This window comes from Lampetra planeri, chromosome 32 (genome assembly GCF_965212315.1).
Source record: "Lampetra planeri chromosome 32, kcLamPlan1.2.h2, whole genome shotgun sequence".
In the NCBI taxonomy this organism is placed as follows: domain Eukaryota; kingdom Metazoa; phylum Chordata; class Hyperoartia; order Petromyzontiformes; family Petromyzontidae; genus Lampetra; species Lampetra planeri.
In genome coordinates, this window is record NC_136138.1 from 5092188 (window position 1) to 5108758 (window position 16571).

A 16571-nucleotide genomic window follows, 5' to 3' on the forward strand; every position below is an offset into this window, starting at 1 on the left:
ACTGATTATATAAGGCAGTTTCTCTACCATTAATAATTCAATTTTTAACACGTACAATATTTCAGACATACATTATGACGGAGGTGAGAGGCCTATTTTTCAGTGTTGATCAAAGTCCAGGCAAAAGTGATGGGGCCTTGAAGTGTCTCTTAAAAGTCGGTGTAGATTGAACGCCACTGCGAATGTGCAGTGGGATGGCTTCCCAGATGGCAGGGGCTGCCGCCACAGAGAAACGACACCTGGCAGTGACGGGTCCTGGTCCTCGGTGTAGCAAACAGGTTGTGAATTGCTCTGTGGAGAGTGCTACGTTGAAGCAGCATGCATATTCCAACGCATGCCGCTGGACAGGCAACATTGGCATCATCAGGCGCATCACGCGGTGCAGCTTCTAAGGGGTGCCTGGCTGAGGGAGGCTGGATGTGGAGGTTCCTGCCATTTGAAAAGGGCCCCCGAGTAATTAACCAGAAAATTTGTAGTGTTGCAATTATTTTATATCGATTATGCAACTGAACATCCCAGCTGAAAGCTGGTGCCTTCGGCTGTGTGAACCTGCCGACCACATTGATTAATCTCCCCTTCAATGGCATCATGGTGTGGTGCAGTGGTTAGCTCATTGCACTGAATCTGCCACTCAAGTTCAATTCCTAGCCACAAGTAATGTCTGAACCCCCATGGCAGACAGGTTTTGGGCAGAACCTTCAGCAAAGGAATGACAAAAGGGCTGTAAGTGAAGTGGCAATTGAACCCATGGGGGTTGTCCACAGATGAACACTGGTGACTTGTACAGCATGCTTTCACAAGGGACCAATTTGTTAATTTGGTAATATAAGCATGATACAATGGCCATTGATTTCGGTTGTAAAAGAACATTTCTATCTCCCAGCCTTCTTGAGGTGGATAAGCTTGTTCATACCCATTTGGGACCATTGTACCATTGCTTACCAAGTCGGCCTGTAACCACTTCTATAACCCAACAATTGAATTAACTAGATTTAGGGTCATGATCCGATTCCTGATTCGATTATTTGTCTTGTTCCATCGAGTCGACTCGGTTTTGTTTGTGCCATCGCGTATGTTTGGTCCGATTATGAAAATTAGCTCAACATTTCTTTTCATAAATTCAAATGACAAGCATAATTCAATGTTTTGTATCTTAAATGCAAAAAACTCATGCATGTTTACTTACACACTTTGAAACAAGACCCCATTTTTGTACTTTCGAAACTTGTTTTGTGGCAAATAATTGACATCCCACACTTAACCACTCGGGGCAAACCCGCAGCACTGACCACACATGCAGTTGTACAAAATGTACAGGTTTATTCTTTTTTGGTGTGTGGGCATATGTCATATGTAGTACATTAACTTAAGAGCAGCACAGAGTTTGAGAGTTGGAACAAATCCTTAATGCTACACAAACCTATCCGATTCAATTAGTATACATTTCCACTTTCAAAACCACTAAATGCAGCCTTTTACACTAAATTATAACATTTTGGTCGGCTTACATTGGCCCACAAACATTAAACTACAGTATTAATGCATCAACAAACAACTACGTCAACATATACCTCTGCATTTTCCGCGAGCCAAAGCACCACTTATATGATGACATACAATCTTTACAATGGTTTACAGAATGTTGCCACAACTCTACTATTAAAAAGGCATACTTGTAACAAACTGTATTTTTTTTTAATCTGTAGAGTGCACCCATTTTGCTTGTTGACTTGTCACGAGGTTTTTTTTCTTCAACCATGTATAAAATACCAAAAGTGACATGTAATGCTTTTAAATTTCCTGACCAGGAATATGGCTTCAGCATACCATATTTCAACCATTAAAGTTGTGTTGCGAGTAGTTTTAAGAAACATGAAACATTTTAAATTCAAACTATCAAACACCACACCAACAATAACAGCCATGCCTCTTCAGTGAATTGTGAAATGCTGCAAATAATTAAGGTTTTTTTTTTTCTGCCACGCCTTACAACTCCTTTAAAAAAATCTCCTTGCAGCGACTCATTAAAATATAAAATATACACAAAAATTAGTTATTAACTTGTGACCGTAGTGCCTGTACATCTGCCTCAGACTTCAGTTGGCTAAACCGAAGAGGTTGAGGTGAGGACGGAACGACATTTAAACCCACCGGTCACAATCCCCTTGTTCTCTGCGAGAATATCACGGCATTCAAGCAGGCGAAATACAGCGCCTAGTTTTGCTTTGTACAGTCGGGATGCCCCTGAAAGGCCTCGTCACGTCGAGAGGTTTCACGTTAAAAAAACGATCAAACCTACGTCACAACTCAACCTTGGGAATCCAAGTACAGCATTACGTACCTGTACACCACCATGGGACATTCACATTCTGTGAATTAGAATGAAATGTGTTTTAAAGTGTTAACGGTTTGCATTCGTTTGTTTTGAAGCCACACGGTGGTACTGCCAGATGGAACTGAATTTCCTGTACCCTTGCGTCCTGTAATACTGTTGCCAAACAACATACTCCCAACATGATCTCAATATCACCACACAGGAGATGAAGATAAGAGGCATTTCCGTTAATTGCGTCAAGTTTGGGAAGTAAAAAAAAAATCTTTTGTAGGCAATTTTACGGTTGGGGTACAATTTATGCAAGTCAACCTGAGTGTATCGTCACGCTGCCTGAAGTTTCATAATTTTTTCCATAAAGGTCCAGAAAGTGGGTTAATGCTGCACAATGCAGGGGGAATACTTAAGTTGTGAATTTAAGCGTAAGCCTACAGCAACCGCTTCAACAGTCTTCAAACTCGCGACAACACCGCTCCTTCACAACAGGCGCTTTAATTGCCATCGTGAGAGCCACCATACTGCGTTGAGAGCAAAGAGGGGGGGGGGGGAGGAAACCAGATTCTCCTGGGCGGATGGCGCAATGCGAAAAATATAAAAAAACACTTCAACTAAAATTATTACACAATGTACACGATGACCGACTTGCCTTGCCTGCTCATCCCTTAAAATTCCCCTGCACCTTTCACCCTTCCCACCGAGACAGACAGCCTCGCTCACCCCTCCACGGTCACTCCGTCTCGCTGTTAAGTGACACAGAGTCACCTTTGGGGGATGATGCTCGCGATGACTGCCCCTTCTCTCCCGGCGCTTCTGAGCCCGAGCCTGCATGTGCTGCCACTGTCGACATCGTCGAATCATCCACGCAGCCGCCCCCTGGTGGTGCCGGCGGGTTTACCGCTGCCGAGGATGTTGTTGAGGAGGAGGAAGAAGACGAGGATGAAGATGAGGAAGACGATGACACGGACACGGCTGATGCTGGCGGTGATGATGACGATGAGGTGGAGACGGACCGCGGCTTCTCTTTGAAGTCGGTGATGATGACGGTGAGGTTTCCCACAGTGACGGCGAGATGCTGGGCGCTCTTGCGGTCCACGTTCTTCAGCCGCGGCCTGCCAGGAGCGAGTGCAGGGCAAGCCACCACACGGTTAGGTTTGTGACTTTGTGACTGTTTCGGTGCAAACAGCTGTGATGAAATGGTCCCTCTTTGTACTTTTCTAGAAATTACTGGCAGCCAATAGAGCAAGCTGTAAACGAAAGTCATAACCGATTAAACTTGATAACTATACTCGCTATATATGTATTCATATGTGCATCTGAGAATCAATTAGACTAATATACTCATGTAGGTGCTAGCTGGACTGTTGTTAGATCACAGGACGTGAAAGATGGTGTTGACTTTGGGAGGCCTTAATCTCGTGGTCAATTGATCATGGCTGATGGTGATGTTTATTTAATTCACCACTAACTATTATTTTGATGCATACCACTACAGATTCCACAATCTTGACAACAATTTAACTAATTGTTGGAGGAGGTTAAATTGTTACGGTCCTACAATTGCTTGCCATATTTCTGTTTGATGACAATTATATACTATGATACCTCCTTTACCAGTGGCAAAATATAGTAATAGGTTTTTACCCTTACCAGATGACGTCATCTGGTCCAACACCAATGGAGACTAGGCTCTAAGAAAAGCTGTCTCGGGTGTGGACCAATCAACTTCAAGGACAGTGCATATCATTATCATCATCAGAGTTGTTTCTTTTTGTTTGCATTTTGACTGCTTGTGTTGTGGTTATTGCAAACATGATGCCTTGTATAAAGGTGTCAGTTTTTGTACCAGTTGAAAGGGTAAAAACCTATTACGACAGTTATAGAGTTGCAGATAAACAATGTGGTGATATGATTGAAGCACCTTAAAACACCCGCACAGGTGGATTACATGTAAACATTGATCACTCATTATAGCAAAGATTTTCATCTTGAGATAATGCTGCAGCTCAATGCAAAAACACTCTTTGGAATTCTCAGTGTAACCGTTGATAATTATTTCTGAACGGTGCAGCATGACTAAGTTGTAAAAAACTCGTTCACAAGAACACTCCGTTCTGAAGCCCGAAATTTAAATTGGTAAGAGAGCAATTGGCTGTGTCGCCATTGAATTGGTCGTCCAAATCGTGGCGCAAGACTTTGAAAGCCCTTCCAGGACACATCAGTGATGATTACAGTATCCTGGCATTTAAGCATCCAAGTCAATTCCTCAGGGAGTATTCTACTTGGGAGATTGTTCAACATCAACATTTTCAAAATGTGTACCAAGGGGATTTTTTTACATTAATATATATGTCTCCATTAGCATACATGCATGAAATTGTAAATGCCCAGATAAAAAATAAATCTCCGTGTCAGCATTAATTTGATTTTGAAAAGTGTACATTAAAAAAATATTAACCTATTTATCTATTAATGTTTGACAGTCTAAAAGACTCCATTGAGACGTTTGGCCAATTCAATTTTAAGAAGTACCCGGAGATAACCCACAACTCACACAAGGGAATAGCACTCAAATGTCCACACGTTTTCTGTACTTTCAACCAGCGGGTTTATCTACCGACCCTTGCATCCAAAGTGCCAGGCTACAGGAAAGCAGCGCCATGCCCATCGTCATCAAATAGTGTACGCAGGGGTGCAGCGTGGTCAGCATGGGCCCTGACACAAGGAATCACATGGGACCCCCCCCCCCCCCACCCGTCCAATTTCCTCCCCTCTTCTGCCTGTGCCTCTCCGGCTCGTGGGCCGTGCTTCGGTTGTACCACCTCCACATTCGACAGTTGTGCCACTGAGTGTACGGTTTTGTAGACTCGTGATACACATCAACGGTGTTGAACAATATCCCACCAGACGATAGTGTGCACCTTAACAAGTTTCACTAAAATAAGACAACAAATTGTGATCCCACATTATTCTGGAATTGAAGCGTTCGTGACTGCAGGAATCCATACTCTTTGGTTCTTTCGGTAAAGTCTGTTTCAGCTGTTTCAGCAGTATCCCTGCTGTGATTGTCTCACCTGATGACGGTCGCTTGTGTTGCGATCGAAACGTCGTGATCTATTATTTTTTTTATCCCACATCATATTCACATCCCTGCCATCCTTGCATCAGGGCCACTGAAATTATTTTGGAGCCCCAGGAAAAAATGTCAGATGAGTCCCTATCCGAGGCCCCCTTGGCCCTTTCTAACACCTATTTGGATCTAAGTTCAGGGAATGGCGACCTTCTGCACCTCCCCCCACCGCTATGGCCCTGTCTCACTTACCGAGCCTTGCGGCCGCTGCTCTTCTTTCCTGGCACGGAAGAGAGCGAGTCCTTCTCCTTGTCGGTCTTGTCGCGCTCGCTGCCAGCCCGATCCTTCTTCTCCTTCTTGGGGGGCGGCTGCACCGGCGAGTACTGCTGCACCACCTGCTGTGCCACCAGCTGCGAGTAACGCGGCTTGCTGGTCAGCGACAGGTCGGAGGTGGGGGACAGTGGGGGTGGTGGGGAGGGTTCGGCGTGCAGAAAAAGGTCAGTTTTTTTCTGCTTTTAGAAACATCACTTTAACGTTTTTAAATCCGTGTTTTACTAAACCCCAAACGGATGTTGGGAATATCTCTGATGGACAGGAGGCAGAGTGCAGAAGTTAGAACCTTAAAATAAGTTAATAATAATTTCCAGGTCAGGGAAGCAAGACACAGATGGTTTGTACATTTGTTTTGAAGAAGAAATAAAGAATATGCAATGATAAAGACTATGGAGAAGTCACTGGTGCAGGGCAGAAGGAGTAGGGGAGATGGATGAAGAGATGGGAGGATGCGATTTAATGAGATACGAGGACGGTGGATGTGACTAGAGACGAGGTACAGAATAGAAGCGCACGGACAAAGAAAATCCAAGCAGCCAAAGCCATGTAATTATGGCACTTTGTGGCTTCGAAGAAGAAACGTCGAAAATATTGACGTATTTTTGCGCCACTGTGCTGCAATAAACCTCTTCCTCTCTCTCTGTGGAATGCACAGGAGCACATGGATTAGGGAACAAAAGTTAATCCAAGGAGACCGAAACATAACATTGTTGAGTTGGCTTGGGTAGAACACTTCGCTAGAAAGGATGATAGTCAGTGGATGAGACAGGTGTGGCATAGGATGCCTGTGATGAGTGGCATCGGCATGGGGAAGCCTTCAACCTGCAGTGGATAAACCATGGCTGGTGATATTGATGATTACAAGTGTGCATTTACATGTATATACTCTATGTGCTATGGAGTGATGAAATCGCTTCATGTGCGGGATAAGACCGATTGCGGCATCACAGAACCGTGATCGGCAGTGACAGCATGGTGAGGCATTCATCCAGCCTTGGACAGAGAATTGAGTTTTCATGTGCAGAATTAGACAGATTGCAGACTATGACGATTCTGTAATAAAACAGGTCAACTTAACAAAACATTGTTATGTGGCAGAGTACTGCATGTTCTGGCCGGCTTCCCGCTACCCACATCATTCCACGGTCTATTTATAAAATGGTGTTTGGAAATTATAATTTAATGGAAGGACACCCTGTGCCTAGGAGTCAGAAGACTGCTTCACCTGCTGGCACAGGGGCAGCATGAGCTCCTAGCTGGGCACATTATAATTGGCACAACACAGATCTCATCTACTTGGCACACTTTTGCCTGAGCTGGTTAAGCATGCTGATCAGATTCTCACCAGCCTGCATCCTTTGGCAGATGCTCATCGGATAGATTTACACATCCCCCCCACCCCCCACCAAAAAAAAAGACTTGCATTTGTATGTTGGTGTAAATTGTTCCTTCCACGTGCAAGCTTTCCATCATTAAATTCCACTTGCAAAGCGCACAGGCAAATCACGGTGGGGGGGGGGGTTAAAGCGATGCGTGGCCACAAATGCCAGACCACAAGCACGCCACGTTCCATAAATAGTCGCCCCATGGTTAACCACCGGGCTAGCAAGTGCCATTACCACAGCTTGGTCTTGCATGAATTCATCTGTTGTCTGCATCGCCCTGTGGATGTATTTGGCCAGGCATATGAAAACGCAAGTGGAGCAGCGGTTCAGGCACTGCGCTATGAACTCGATGAACCGAGCTCGATCGCTGCGCACCGTTAATATCAGTGGCAAGTGAATTATTAAACCGGTCTTGGGAAACCCTCTTTACCAGCCTACACTGACCACTGTGGTGAAGTATGGTCAAACAACACACATGGGGGAAGCCTTCATCCAGCATTGAATTGACAAAAGGGCTGAAAATGAAAGTGATGATTAAATTATAATGTAACAAAGCAGCTTTTACAATGACAACTCTGGTGTGCTTTACATGACAGCCCTAACCACTCGGTAAACAATGCTTATTTGACAATGGTCATGACACGTGCATTATTGGCCAGCTCCAATGAAATGGACCTTCAACTGTTACTGTGCGTTCGAGTGCACTGCACCCGACAGTCGACGTCTAAAAACACAACTAAATGCATGGAGCATGACCAGAAAAAACTTAATGCAGCGCACGTTTTCTTCTGGCGGCAACTTTCCTTTGTATGGACCAAGGCCAAAGACCGCCAGGCAAAAACAACGTAACAGTGCTTTCTAGTTGCAAAAACCCTGCCCCAGTGCACACACCCACACAAACCAGACATGCACGGTCCTTTTTATAGCAGTGTGGCATGCAGACATGTGTCTGGCAAAGCCCTTTCCTCCCGTTCTCACCCTACCCCCAATGCACCAGCCGAAATTTACAGCCAACCCCGACAACCCAGGGTTTGTATTTATTTATCTTAGCCACGAGCCTCTGGAGGGCCTTAACGTGCCACGTTAAATTAAACACGAGCAAACCTCCCCTCGCTTTTCTCCAAGGCAGCCGGAGTCTGGCGTTTTTCACTCGATGCCGGCGATGCCTTGTTGCTCGAAGCTTACCGCTAATAGACTTATCGGTGCAAACCTCATCGCCGCTGCTCAGGCTGCGATTATATAAGCGGTGGACAGGCACGGATAATCGTGCCTCACAGCCTGTTGTCACTGCCAACAATACCACGGCGGCCCTTTTGATTCAGAAAAGGATGGAGGGGAGAACCAGTCGGGGCCATCTGGAGCAGTGTCTAAACACGCTTTCCCTCTGTGATGAATTTACCACCGTGAATTATTAATGTCAATTTTTTTCAGACACTCTCACTCCAAACGTTTCATCCCCATGGTACGTGCAACTAGAAGTGGCTCATTTTCACTCAGTGCCACAAAGAACGGTTTGCTTCGGCTTACTGAAAGCACTGTCAGCTTGTGATATGCCGCTTTAATCTTGCGTGAAAAATAAATAACAAAATGAATATAACAACATTATGGTCACACAAGTCAGTGACTTCCTGCTCAATTGAGGTTAGGGTAGTGCTCGTCTCTTGTTTACAGACCTTAACCATTTGTGGAAATGTAGCATTCCTATGTAGGGGTACGCTAATCCATTGACTACCACTGTTAACCTCTCACAAAGCGGTACTCCACTTTATCAACCACGGAGGGTTTAAAAGGCCATGTCGGCCAATGACAGAGACACAAACTCATCGGATTGAGAGCCACGTCAGCAGCTCTAAACAACACAACCACATACCTATTGCCCTCCACACTACAACATTCATGACATGTTCAGTACACAAAATGCCTCTGGATGTTTGCCATTACCAACCATATCCACGTGGTTTTGTGTTATGTTTTAACACCCCACAGGAGGGGGGAGCATTCAGATGTTTCCTTGCTCCAGTGAACTGACACAGAGCTCAGTGCCAAACTGTCCACCCACGCATATCCAGGTCTGTGCCAGGAGCCATATAACCAGGAAACAATGATGACGATGACGGACGGTGACCGGTGATACAACACCTGGCCACTTTTTACCACCACTGCCGCACGCGACGGCAGATAACGAAACAAGTTATCTGGTGTTGTGGACTGCCCCTGATCGTGTTTGAACAACACATGGCAGGTGCGGCTATCTTCTTGAAAAATGGAAAATGAGTCACCTTATTGTGAATGTAGTGAAGTGAAATCTGTTCATCACATACCTGACCACTGTTCATTCTACTCTTATACAGGATGTGTGAGCGCTATGCATTCAAAAACTCCTGGTGCCATCGAATAGATTGCCACACTAAACAAACAATTGGAATGTATTATTTGCCAGTTGGTATTCATACTCTTTGGTTTTTTCGGTAAAGTCACGTAGGTATAAAATAAACTCACGACGTTTCGGGCGCAACACAAGCGTCATCATCAGGTGACTTTACCGAAAAACCAAAGAGTATGGGTTCCTTTAGTCACGGAAGCTTCAAATCAAGTTGTTATTCAGTGCCATAAAAGAGAGACTGATCAAGTCACTATACAATGAGCACCTACATTTGGCAGCCTATGTATGGATGGTGATCTACTGTAGGTGTAGAAGTCATGTCCTTCAGTTTGTCCATCTGTTGTGCTAGATACTAACGACAGCACAAATCTGATTTATCAAGCATCTAAACATGACTGACTCTCAAGTTATTGCACACCAGGGTTTCCCAACTAGTCTCAGGCAGGCCACATTATAATACAGTAAAACCTTGGATTGCGAGTAACTTGGTCTGCGAGTGTTTTGCAAGACGACCAAATTTTTTAAATAAATATTAATTTGATAAACGAGCGAGGTCTTGCAATACGAGTAGTACGTGTTTACGCTTTGTCTGCCGAGCGTCACGTGATCACAACTGTTATACGAGTGCTTTGATATACGAGTGCTTTGATATACGAGTGCTTTGATATACGAGTGCTTTGGATTACAAACACGTTTCCGGAAAGAATTATGCTCGCAATCCAAGGTTTTACTGTATTAGCATACGCATGTAGGCCATGTGTCATTATATGCCATGTGTAACCACTAATCTATACCTCATCTCCAGGTCTCTCATCTCTCTCTCTAGTTTATCTCACGTTCAGGTCACTAACCTGCATCCCTTGCCCACAGCTTTCTCATACATCGCTATTGTTTATCCCTCGGCTCACCAATATTCATCGCACGTTTCAGCTCTCTCATCTATAGCTCATGTAGATCTCTCTTATCTCACAAGTGTGTATCTCGTGATGGCTCGACGAGACAGCAACTGCCTTTGCAGGCCGCGAGCCGCCAGTTGAACAACCCCACTGTACAAGATGGAGGGCGTGCACTCCATGGGGTTCAGGGAAAGTGTAGAGGTTTTTTGGGGTGTGAAGGAGAGGGTGAAGAAATGTTAGGATATGGACTGAAAACTACAGTACTGTGATGGTGGAAACAACACAGAACAACAGTGTCAATAATTATAGGCATAGAAGCACGAAGCCTTAAACCTGAACAAGGGAAAGGTCTTATAGCAGGGTGGACAGCCAGAGGAAGATAATTCAGATATTGAAAGCATTAGTAGAGAATGAGCGACTTCCCGATGAGTGGAGGTGGTGTTGGCAGACTAAGTTGTAATTTTAATGTGTACAGCGTCCAAATGCAATTACTACGCAAGACACTGTACAAAAAAGAGATAAGTGCTTTACAGAGAACTAAAAAAGGAGGGATAGGCAATATATGTTTACAGTAAGGTGTAGCTAAAGATACTCTAAGGCGAAGCAACAATCAGTTCAAAGAGGACAAAAGTACAATCTTGAGACCTGGAGTTTAACAGGGACGAGGAGTCGGCAGCACAGATGACATCGGGAAAGGAGTTCCAGACTACAGCAGCAGCATCCAAGAAAGAGCAGCACTCCTATCAAGCAGAAACTGAATGAGACACTGTGGGGAATGTACCGGGATGAGAGTGGAGAGGTATGTGGCAGCAGGGCTTAATTACAGCCAGGTGTGTCCACGTTCGCGACCCAGAAAATTTCAGTCACCCGGTACACCACATCGAATAAACATCTCGTTATAGCTTTAGCTACTGGTTACGTGCCTACTCGTCCACCTTTGACCCGGAAAATATTCAGAGAGAAGCCCTGGATGGGCGTGAGTCCACCCTTACCGCGTGGAGGTCCCCTTGCGCACGTCACACATGCTGCACTTGAACGCCTCCGCCTTGTTGCGGTACGTGCACACGCTGCAGTCCCAGAAGCCGTCGTCTTGGTGTTGAGGTTTCGCCGCTCGTTTTGGTCTAAAACAATGAAAGAGCAACGTGAACGTATTGCAGGCAGGCGCAACGAAAAAATCCTATTACCAAAATAACCAATATACACCAAACCTCGGAAGCTAAGCATGTGTCTGTGCCTGGATAGTGCTTGGATTGCTGTCCTCACACAAAGCAGGTTTTAATAGGGTTACAGGGATATTTTGTCAGCAGAAGGTAATGGAGCGAAATCTATTGTTGGTATTGTGATAAACTCCTAAAGCTATGCTCCCTGCCTTTACCACACAGCGCTGACCAGAATGGAAAAGTCTGGTCAAATAACTCCCATAGTGTGGGGAAGACCTCTTCCAGCAGTGGATTGGCGAAGGGGTGGGCCAGGGCCAGTTCAGATATCTCCGGCCAATGATGGTCGGCATGAATGGGAACAGAATTGAGATCGCCAGGTTCATAGATTGATGTACTAACCACTACACCACCTCACGACTGTGTATACAAGCTAAATGGCTCAAATGTCAACATTATTAGACTTACCTATACCAAAACAACATAACAATCGCTTCCTCCTAAACACACAGTGAGACTAAGGAAACCGTATTGAGCTTTGGCTTTCCACCAACACCAACTTGTTGCAGTACTTGGATGAATGACATTGTCAGCATGAGAAGTTATTTTTTTCAATTAACTTAAATCGGTGCCTGGCTCATTTACCAGTTTGCCGTTCAGAGAAAAATTAAGGCAGGAACTGCTGCTTGAAGCACGGCATCCTATAATACATTTGACCATTGTTGGACCGCATTGGTATGTGACCTTATGACCTGTGCTGCAGACATAAGGACCCCATTGTAAAACTAACGGTATGCGGCAGGGTTTCACTCCCATATTTCCTGCCCGATGCTTCGCTTTACATTAACTGGGTTTTTTTACCCCGACAATTTAGGGAAGAACACTCACCACAGCAAAAGTGGCGTAGTGAGCGTTTTCGAACTTGAGGATGCCCGCACAAAAAAACCCCACACAATTGAAGCACTGCGTGCCCCCTACAAGTACATTCTCAGTACCCCGCGGAAATGTTTTTGGGCTCACACACAGCCATGCTGAGACACAAGCAATGAGGAAGAGAAAATAAGCAGTTTATTTAATGACCCAAAAATTACTATACTCATTCGTTCAGTCACAAAAGCTTCAATTCTAGATTGACCCGAAAATGTAGAGGGTATGAAGAGACATAACTTGAAGATTGGACCGCAAGGCCCTGTACAAGTGTGTATAGGCTTAAATTGTAGTTCGGCAAGTTCAACAAACTTGTTGTGTATGTGATTAAAAACCAGTTGCATATGTGGTTAAGCTTTATGGACTATCATGAAACGAATTGAAATATTAACAGACACTGAGACATATGTGAGAAAGCTGGGTGGTTGGTATTCAGAATGAGGTAGACACTACTAACTTCGTATATGGCAGCACCACGTCTCTATTTGCTTATATAATTGCTGGGGAAAGTAATGATACCTCTCAGGGCATGAATCACCCATTCTATTGTGTTCATGCCGTCTTCCCTTCAAAAGCCAGGCCACTGCCAGGAACTCATGCAGGTAGGTAATAAATATTTGCAGGCAGGTGTGAAGGTGTCAGGTGTACACCGTTAAACAATAAAATGAACCAGGGATGTGCATTAACATGTATTCACTATTCCTCAACTTTACTAAAACCACTTCTCCAAGTATCCTCTTATTCACAAACTCTCCCCTCACTCGTTTACATCACTCCATAGCTTTCTTACATCATTCTGCTCCTTTCTACCATCAGCCTTCTTCATACTAACCATCCTTTATTAGTTTTTTGTATATTTTTTTTCACTCCAAAGCCTCTCATCAATGTGATATGGTGGTACAATAGTTAGTGCACTGCACTATGAACTCCACAACCAGATTCCTGGCGACAGCTAGCATCTTTTGCGAGTGATATGGGGTGTCACTGGAACGAGATGTTAACTACCTCAACTAGTATACAGGAGGTCGTGGGTTCTATCCCGGCCCTGATGCCCGTATATTTAGAGTTTGTATGTTCTCCTCGTGGTCGCGTGCATTTTTCTCCGGGTCCTCCCGTTTTCCCCTCCACATTGAGAAACATGTGTTTAGAGTATCTGGCTGCTATACGTTTCGACATGATAATTCACTTCATTGGGCTATCATTTGTGGCCAAGTAGCTTCTGAAAAAAAACCTTACCTGGTATAAAAAATGTTTGTTTAAATACCCGAATCCCTCCTGGGCACCCACCTTTTACCGACCCGCACTGACCAGTGTGAAGTATGGCCAAACTATCCTCTCACTACCCCTGCCCCCTCTCAGCCTCTATCCTCACCTCTACCCTATCCCCTCACTCTTTCTCTTTCAGCCTCCCCCCTCATCTCTACCCTACCGACACCTGACTATCTCTTCACCCGGTACACCACATCCGCCCCCCCGCCACCGTTCCATTCCCTGGCTACCACATTCAGATAAGCCCCTCCCCCCCTCCCCCTGAACTTGTATTTAAGAGCTTGTCTCTTGGATTTTTCCTCACTTGATACAGGAAATTTAGCTGTGACGGTCCCACCTGATGACAGAGACTTGTGTTGCCTTCGAAACGTCGTGATTTATTATTTTATTTCTATTATTATTTCTATTATATATATTATTTATTTTTATTTTTACCTACGTGACTTTACCGAAAAAACCTAAGAGTATATCTCTTCCTTTCATAACCTCTCCCCACAATGTTACCCTCCCAGCCTTTACCCTCTCCCCTCACTCTACTTTCCATCGTCGGCTCTTCCCTCACTCCTACCTTCTCCTTTCCTCTCGCGCGTATCCTCCCAGCCTCTATCCTCACCTCTGCCCTCTCCTCACTTCCTTTCTCAATATCTACCCACTATCTTCACCTCTCACCAATACAACCTCCTCTGTCTTCACTCTTCCCGTCTCGGATTCTTCTTCACTACCCCTCTCATCTCACTGTAACCTCACAGCTTCTCCACTCACCTCTCCTCTCGTTCTTTCTCTCTCGGCTTTCCTATCAGTTTCTCCCCTCTCTCTCGTCCCGTCATCACAGGCGGGCAATTGTAAAGCACCAGTGGACCCCCCCCCCCCCCCCCACTTTCTGTGCGCCACGGTGGCGAGATTTTAACTACCTAGCATGGTATACAGGAGGTCATGGGTTCGACCCCGACCCTGACGCCTGCTGTATATTTGGAGTTTGTGTCTTCTCCCCGTGGTCGCGTGGATTTTTCTTCCGGTCCTTCGGGTTGTCCCTCAACGTTTAGAAACATGCGTTTAGAGTATTTGGCTACTATAAATGTCCACATGATAATCCACTTCGTTGAGCTATCACTTGTGGCCAGGTCGCTTCTGAAAAAGAACGACCCCATGAGAGAATCCGATCCTGGTTTGAGACAGCATGAATTATCGAGAGACCTCTGATAACCCCAAAGAGACCCCAATAACCCCGTGTGCGAGAGAGACCCTGGTCCCGGATGTGGCAGTGCTAATCATCGAGAATCCGTGATCAATACACCATCCGTGGATGATACAGTCTGGAACATTGGGACCCACGTGAGAGACCGCAAACCGGTCCAGAGTTAGACCGTCTGAATCATCGAGATCCCGTGAGAGAGAGACCCCGGACCTGGGTAAGAGTCAGAATCAATGAGGTCATGAGAACCCGGATAACCGTGAGGAAGCTTCAAGTTCCCCGTGGGAAACATTGGTTCAGGGGAAGAACATTGAAGTCATTGGCACTCGCACGACCGCCATGGCACGACCGCCTTTGGAAATCGCAGAGCGAATGCGCGCGGGGGCGCCGTTGCTTGGCACGCCATTGGTCGACGGCGCAGGCACCGGGCCAACGCGGCGATCCCAATGGTCAACTGCGTCTCCTTCAACCAATCAGGGCTCGGGAAGCTTATCCGCGCTACGAAATCTACTCCAATTCGCTTCTCTATCTCTATGGAAGGGCCATTACCCGAAACGTCGCCTGTTTTTTTTTTCCTTTTAGGTCGGTGATGTTACGGGCGAATATGTTGAGTTTGTGTTGTTAGTTACTTGCGCAGCATCACAAACAATAAAGGTGATCGCCTTCACCCAGTCCCGCTCAGTCCCGACAAACACTTAAAACCCGCGGCGAGGCACGACGGATTCGCACATTTCGCTCGGCAGAATCCGTCAAAAACAACAACTAAAAGCGACGGAAATCGGAAAGACATCGAGTGAAATGGCCTCTTTACCTGCTCAGGGTTCTTCTGTCGCCCATGGCGCTGGAGCGTGCAGGGGGGAGCTACGCTCGCCTCGCCTCGCGGGGATCGCAGCCGCCACCACCGCCGGATGACGTCATCGCGCCGAGTTACGACCGCGCGTGATAACGTCAGAGGGCGTGACTCCGCCCATGCATCAACGTCACCGGGTGACGTCATCGCGCAACTTCCCACGTCTCAATTGTCTCCGGTGGGAGGTGATGACGTCATGGCGCCGAGTTACGACCGCGCGTGAGAACGTCAGAGGGCGTGACTCCGCCCACGCATCAACGTCGCTGGGCGACGTCATCGCGCAACTTCCCACGTCGAAAGTCTCGGGTGGGAGGGGGTGACGTCATGTCGCCGAGTTAAGACCCCGCGTGATAACGTCAGAGGGCGTGACTCCGCCCACGCCTCAACGTCGCTGGGTGACGTCATCGCGCAACTTCCCACTATGAGAGTCTCGGGTGGGAGGAGGGGGTGACGTCATGGCGCCGGCGTAAGACCGTACGTGATGACATGATGAGACGTGACCCCCACACACGCATAACACGTGCAACCTGAATATATAACTCAAAATAATAATTGGCATTGTGGAGAATATACGTTAATTAAAAAAGGCAGACAATGCCTTCCTTCATATATCTGTCGCTTCATATTTCACAATGAAAGTTTTACTTTATCAACCCATCAGCCGCACGGCCTTCTGGGGAGTGTATCATTTCACAGCAGCATTGATTCAAGACAAAGCAAAACCTCTGGACTGGTTTCGACATTCAGTATCTCATCAGCAGTCACGTTTGCTTGAATACA

General features: G+C 45.9%; 1 protein-coding gene across 1 annotated transcript; it reads right to left on the reverse strand.

Annotated features, from left to right (window-relative positions):
- Positions 1 to 1303: 1303 nt before the first annotated feature.
- Positions 1304 to 15883, reverse strand: LOC144729365 (YY1-associated factor 2-like). Its single transcript, XM_078609568.1, has 4 exons — positions 15753 to 15883; positions 11389 to 11517; positions 5652 to 5828; positions 1304 to 3441 (listed from the first exon to the last, which is right to left on the reverse strand). The coding sequence occupies exons 1-4, from the start codon at positions 15776 to 15778 to the stop codon at positions 3060 to 3062; spliced, it is 714 nt and encodes a 237-aa protein (XP_078465694.1). The 5' UTR covers positions 15779 to 15883; the 3' UTR covers positions 1304 to 3059.
- Positions 15884 to 16571: the final 688 nt, after the last annotated feature.

Bases quoted from the DNA above. Each gene is read 5' to 3' on its own strand.
- LOC144729365 (XM_078609568.1), bottom strand. From the start codon at position 15,778: ATGGGCGACAGAAGAACCCTGAGCAG. The intron at 11,518-15,752 runs GTAAAGAGGCCA...TCATTGTTTTAG, and splicing joins GACAGAAGAACCCTGAGCAG to ACCAAAACGAGCGGCGAAAC. The intron at 3,442-5,651 runs GTAAGTGAGACA...CGCTCCTGGCAG, and splicing joins AGCAGCGGCCGCAAGGCTCG to GCCGCGGCTGAAGAACGTGG.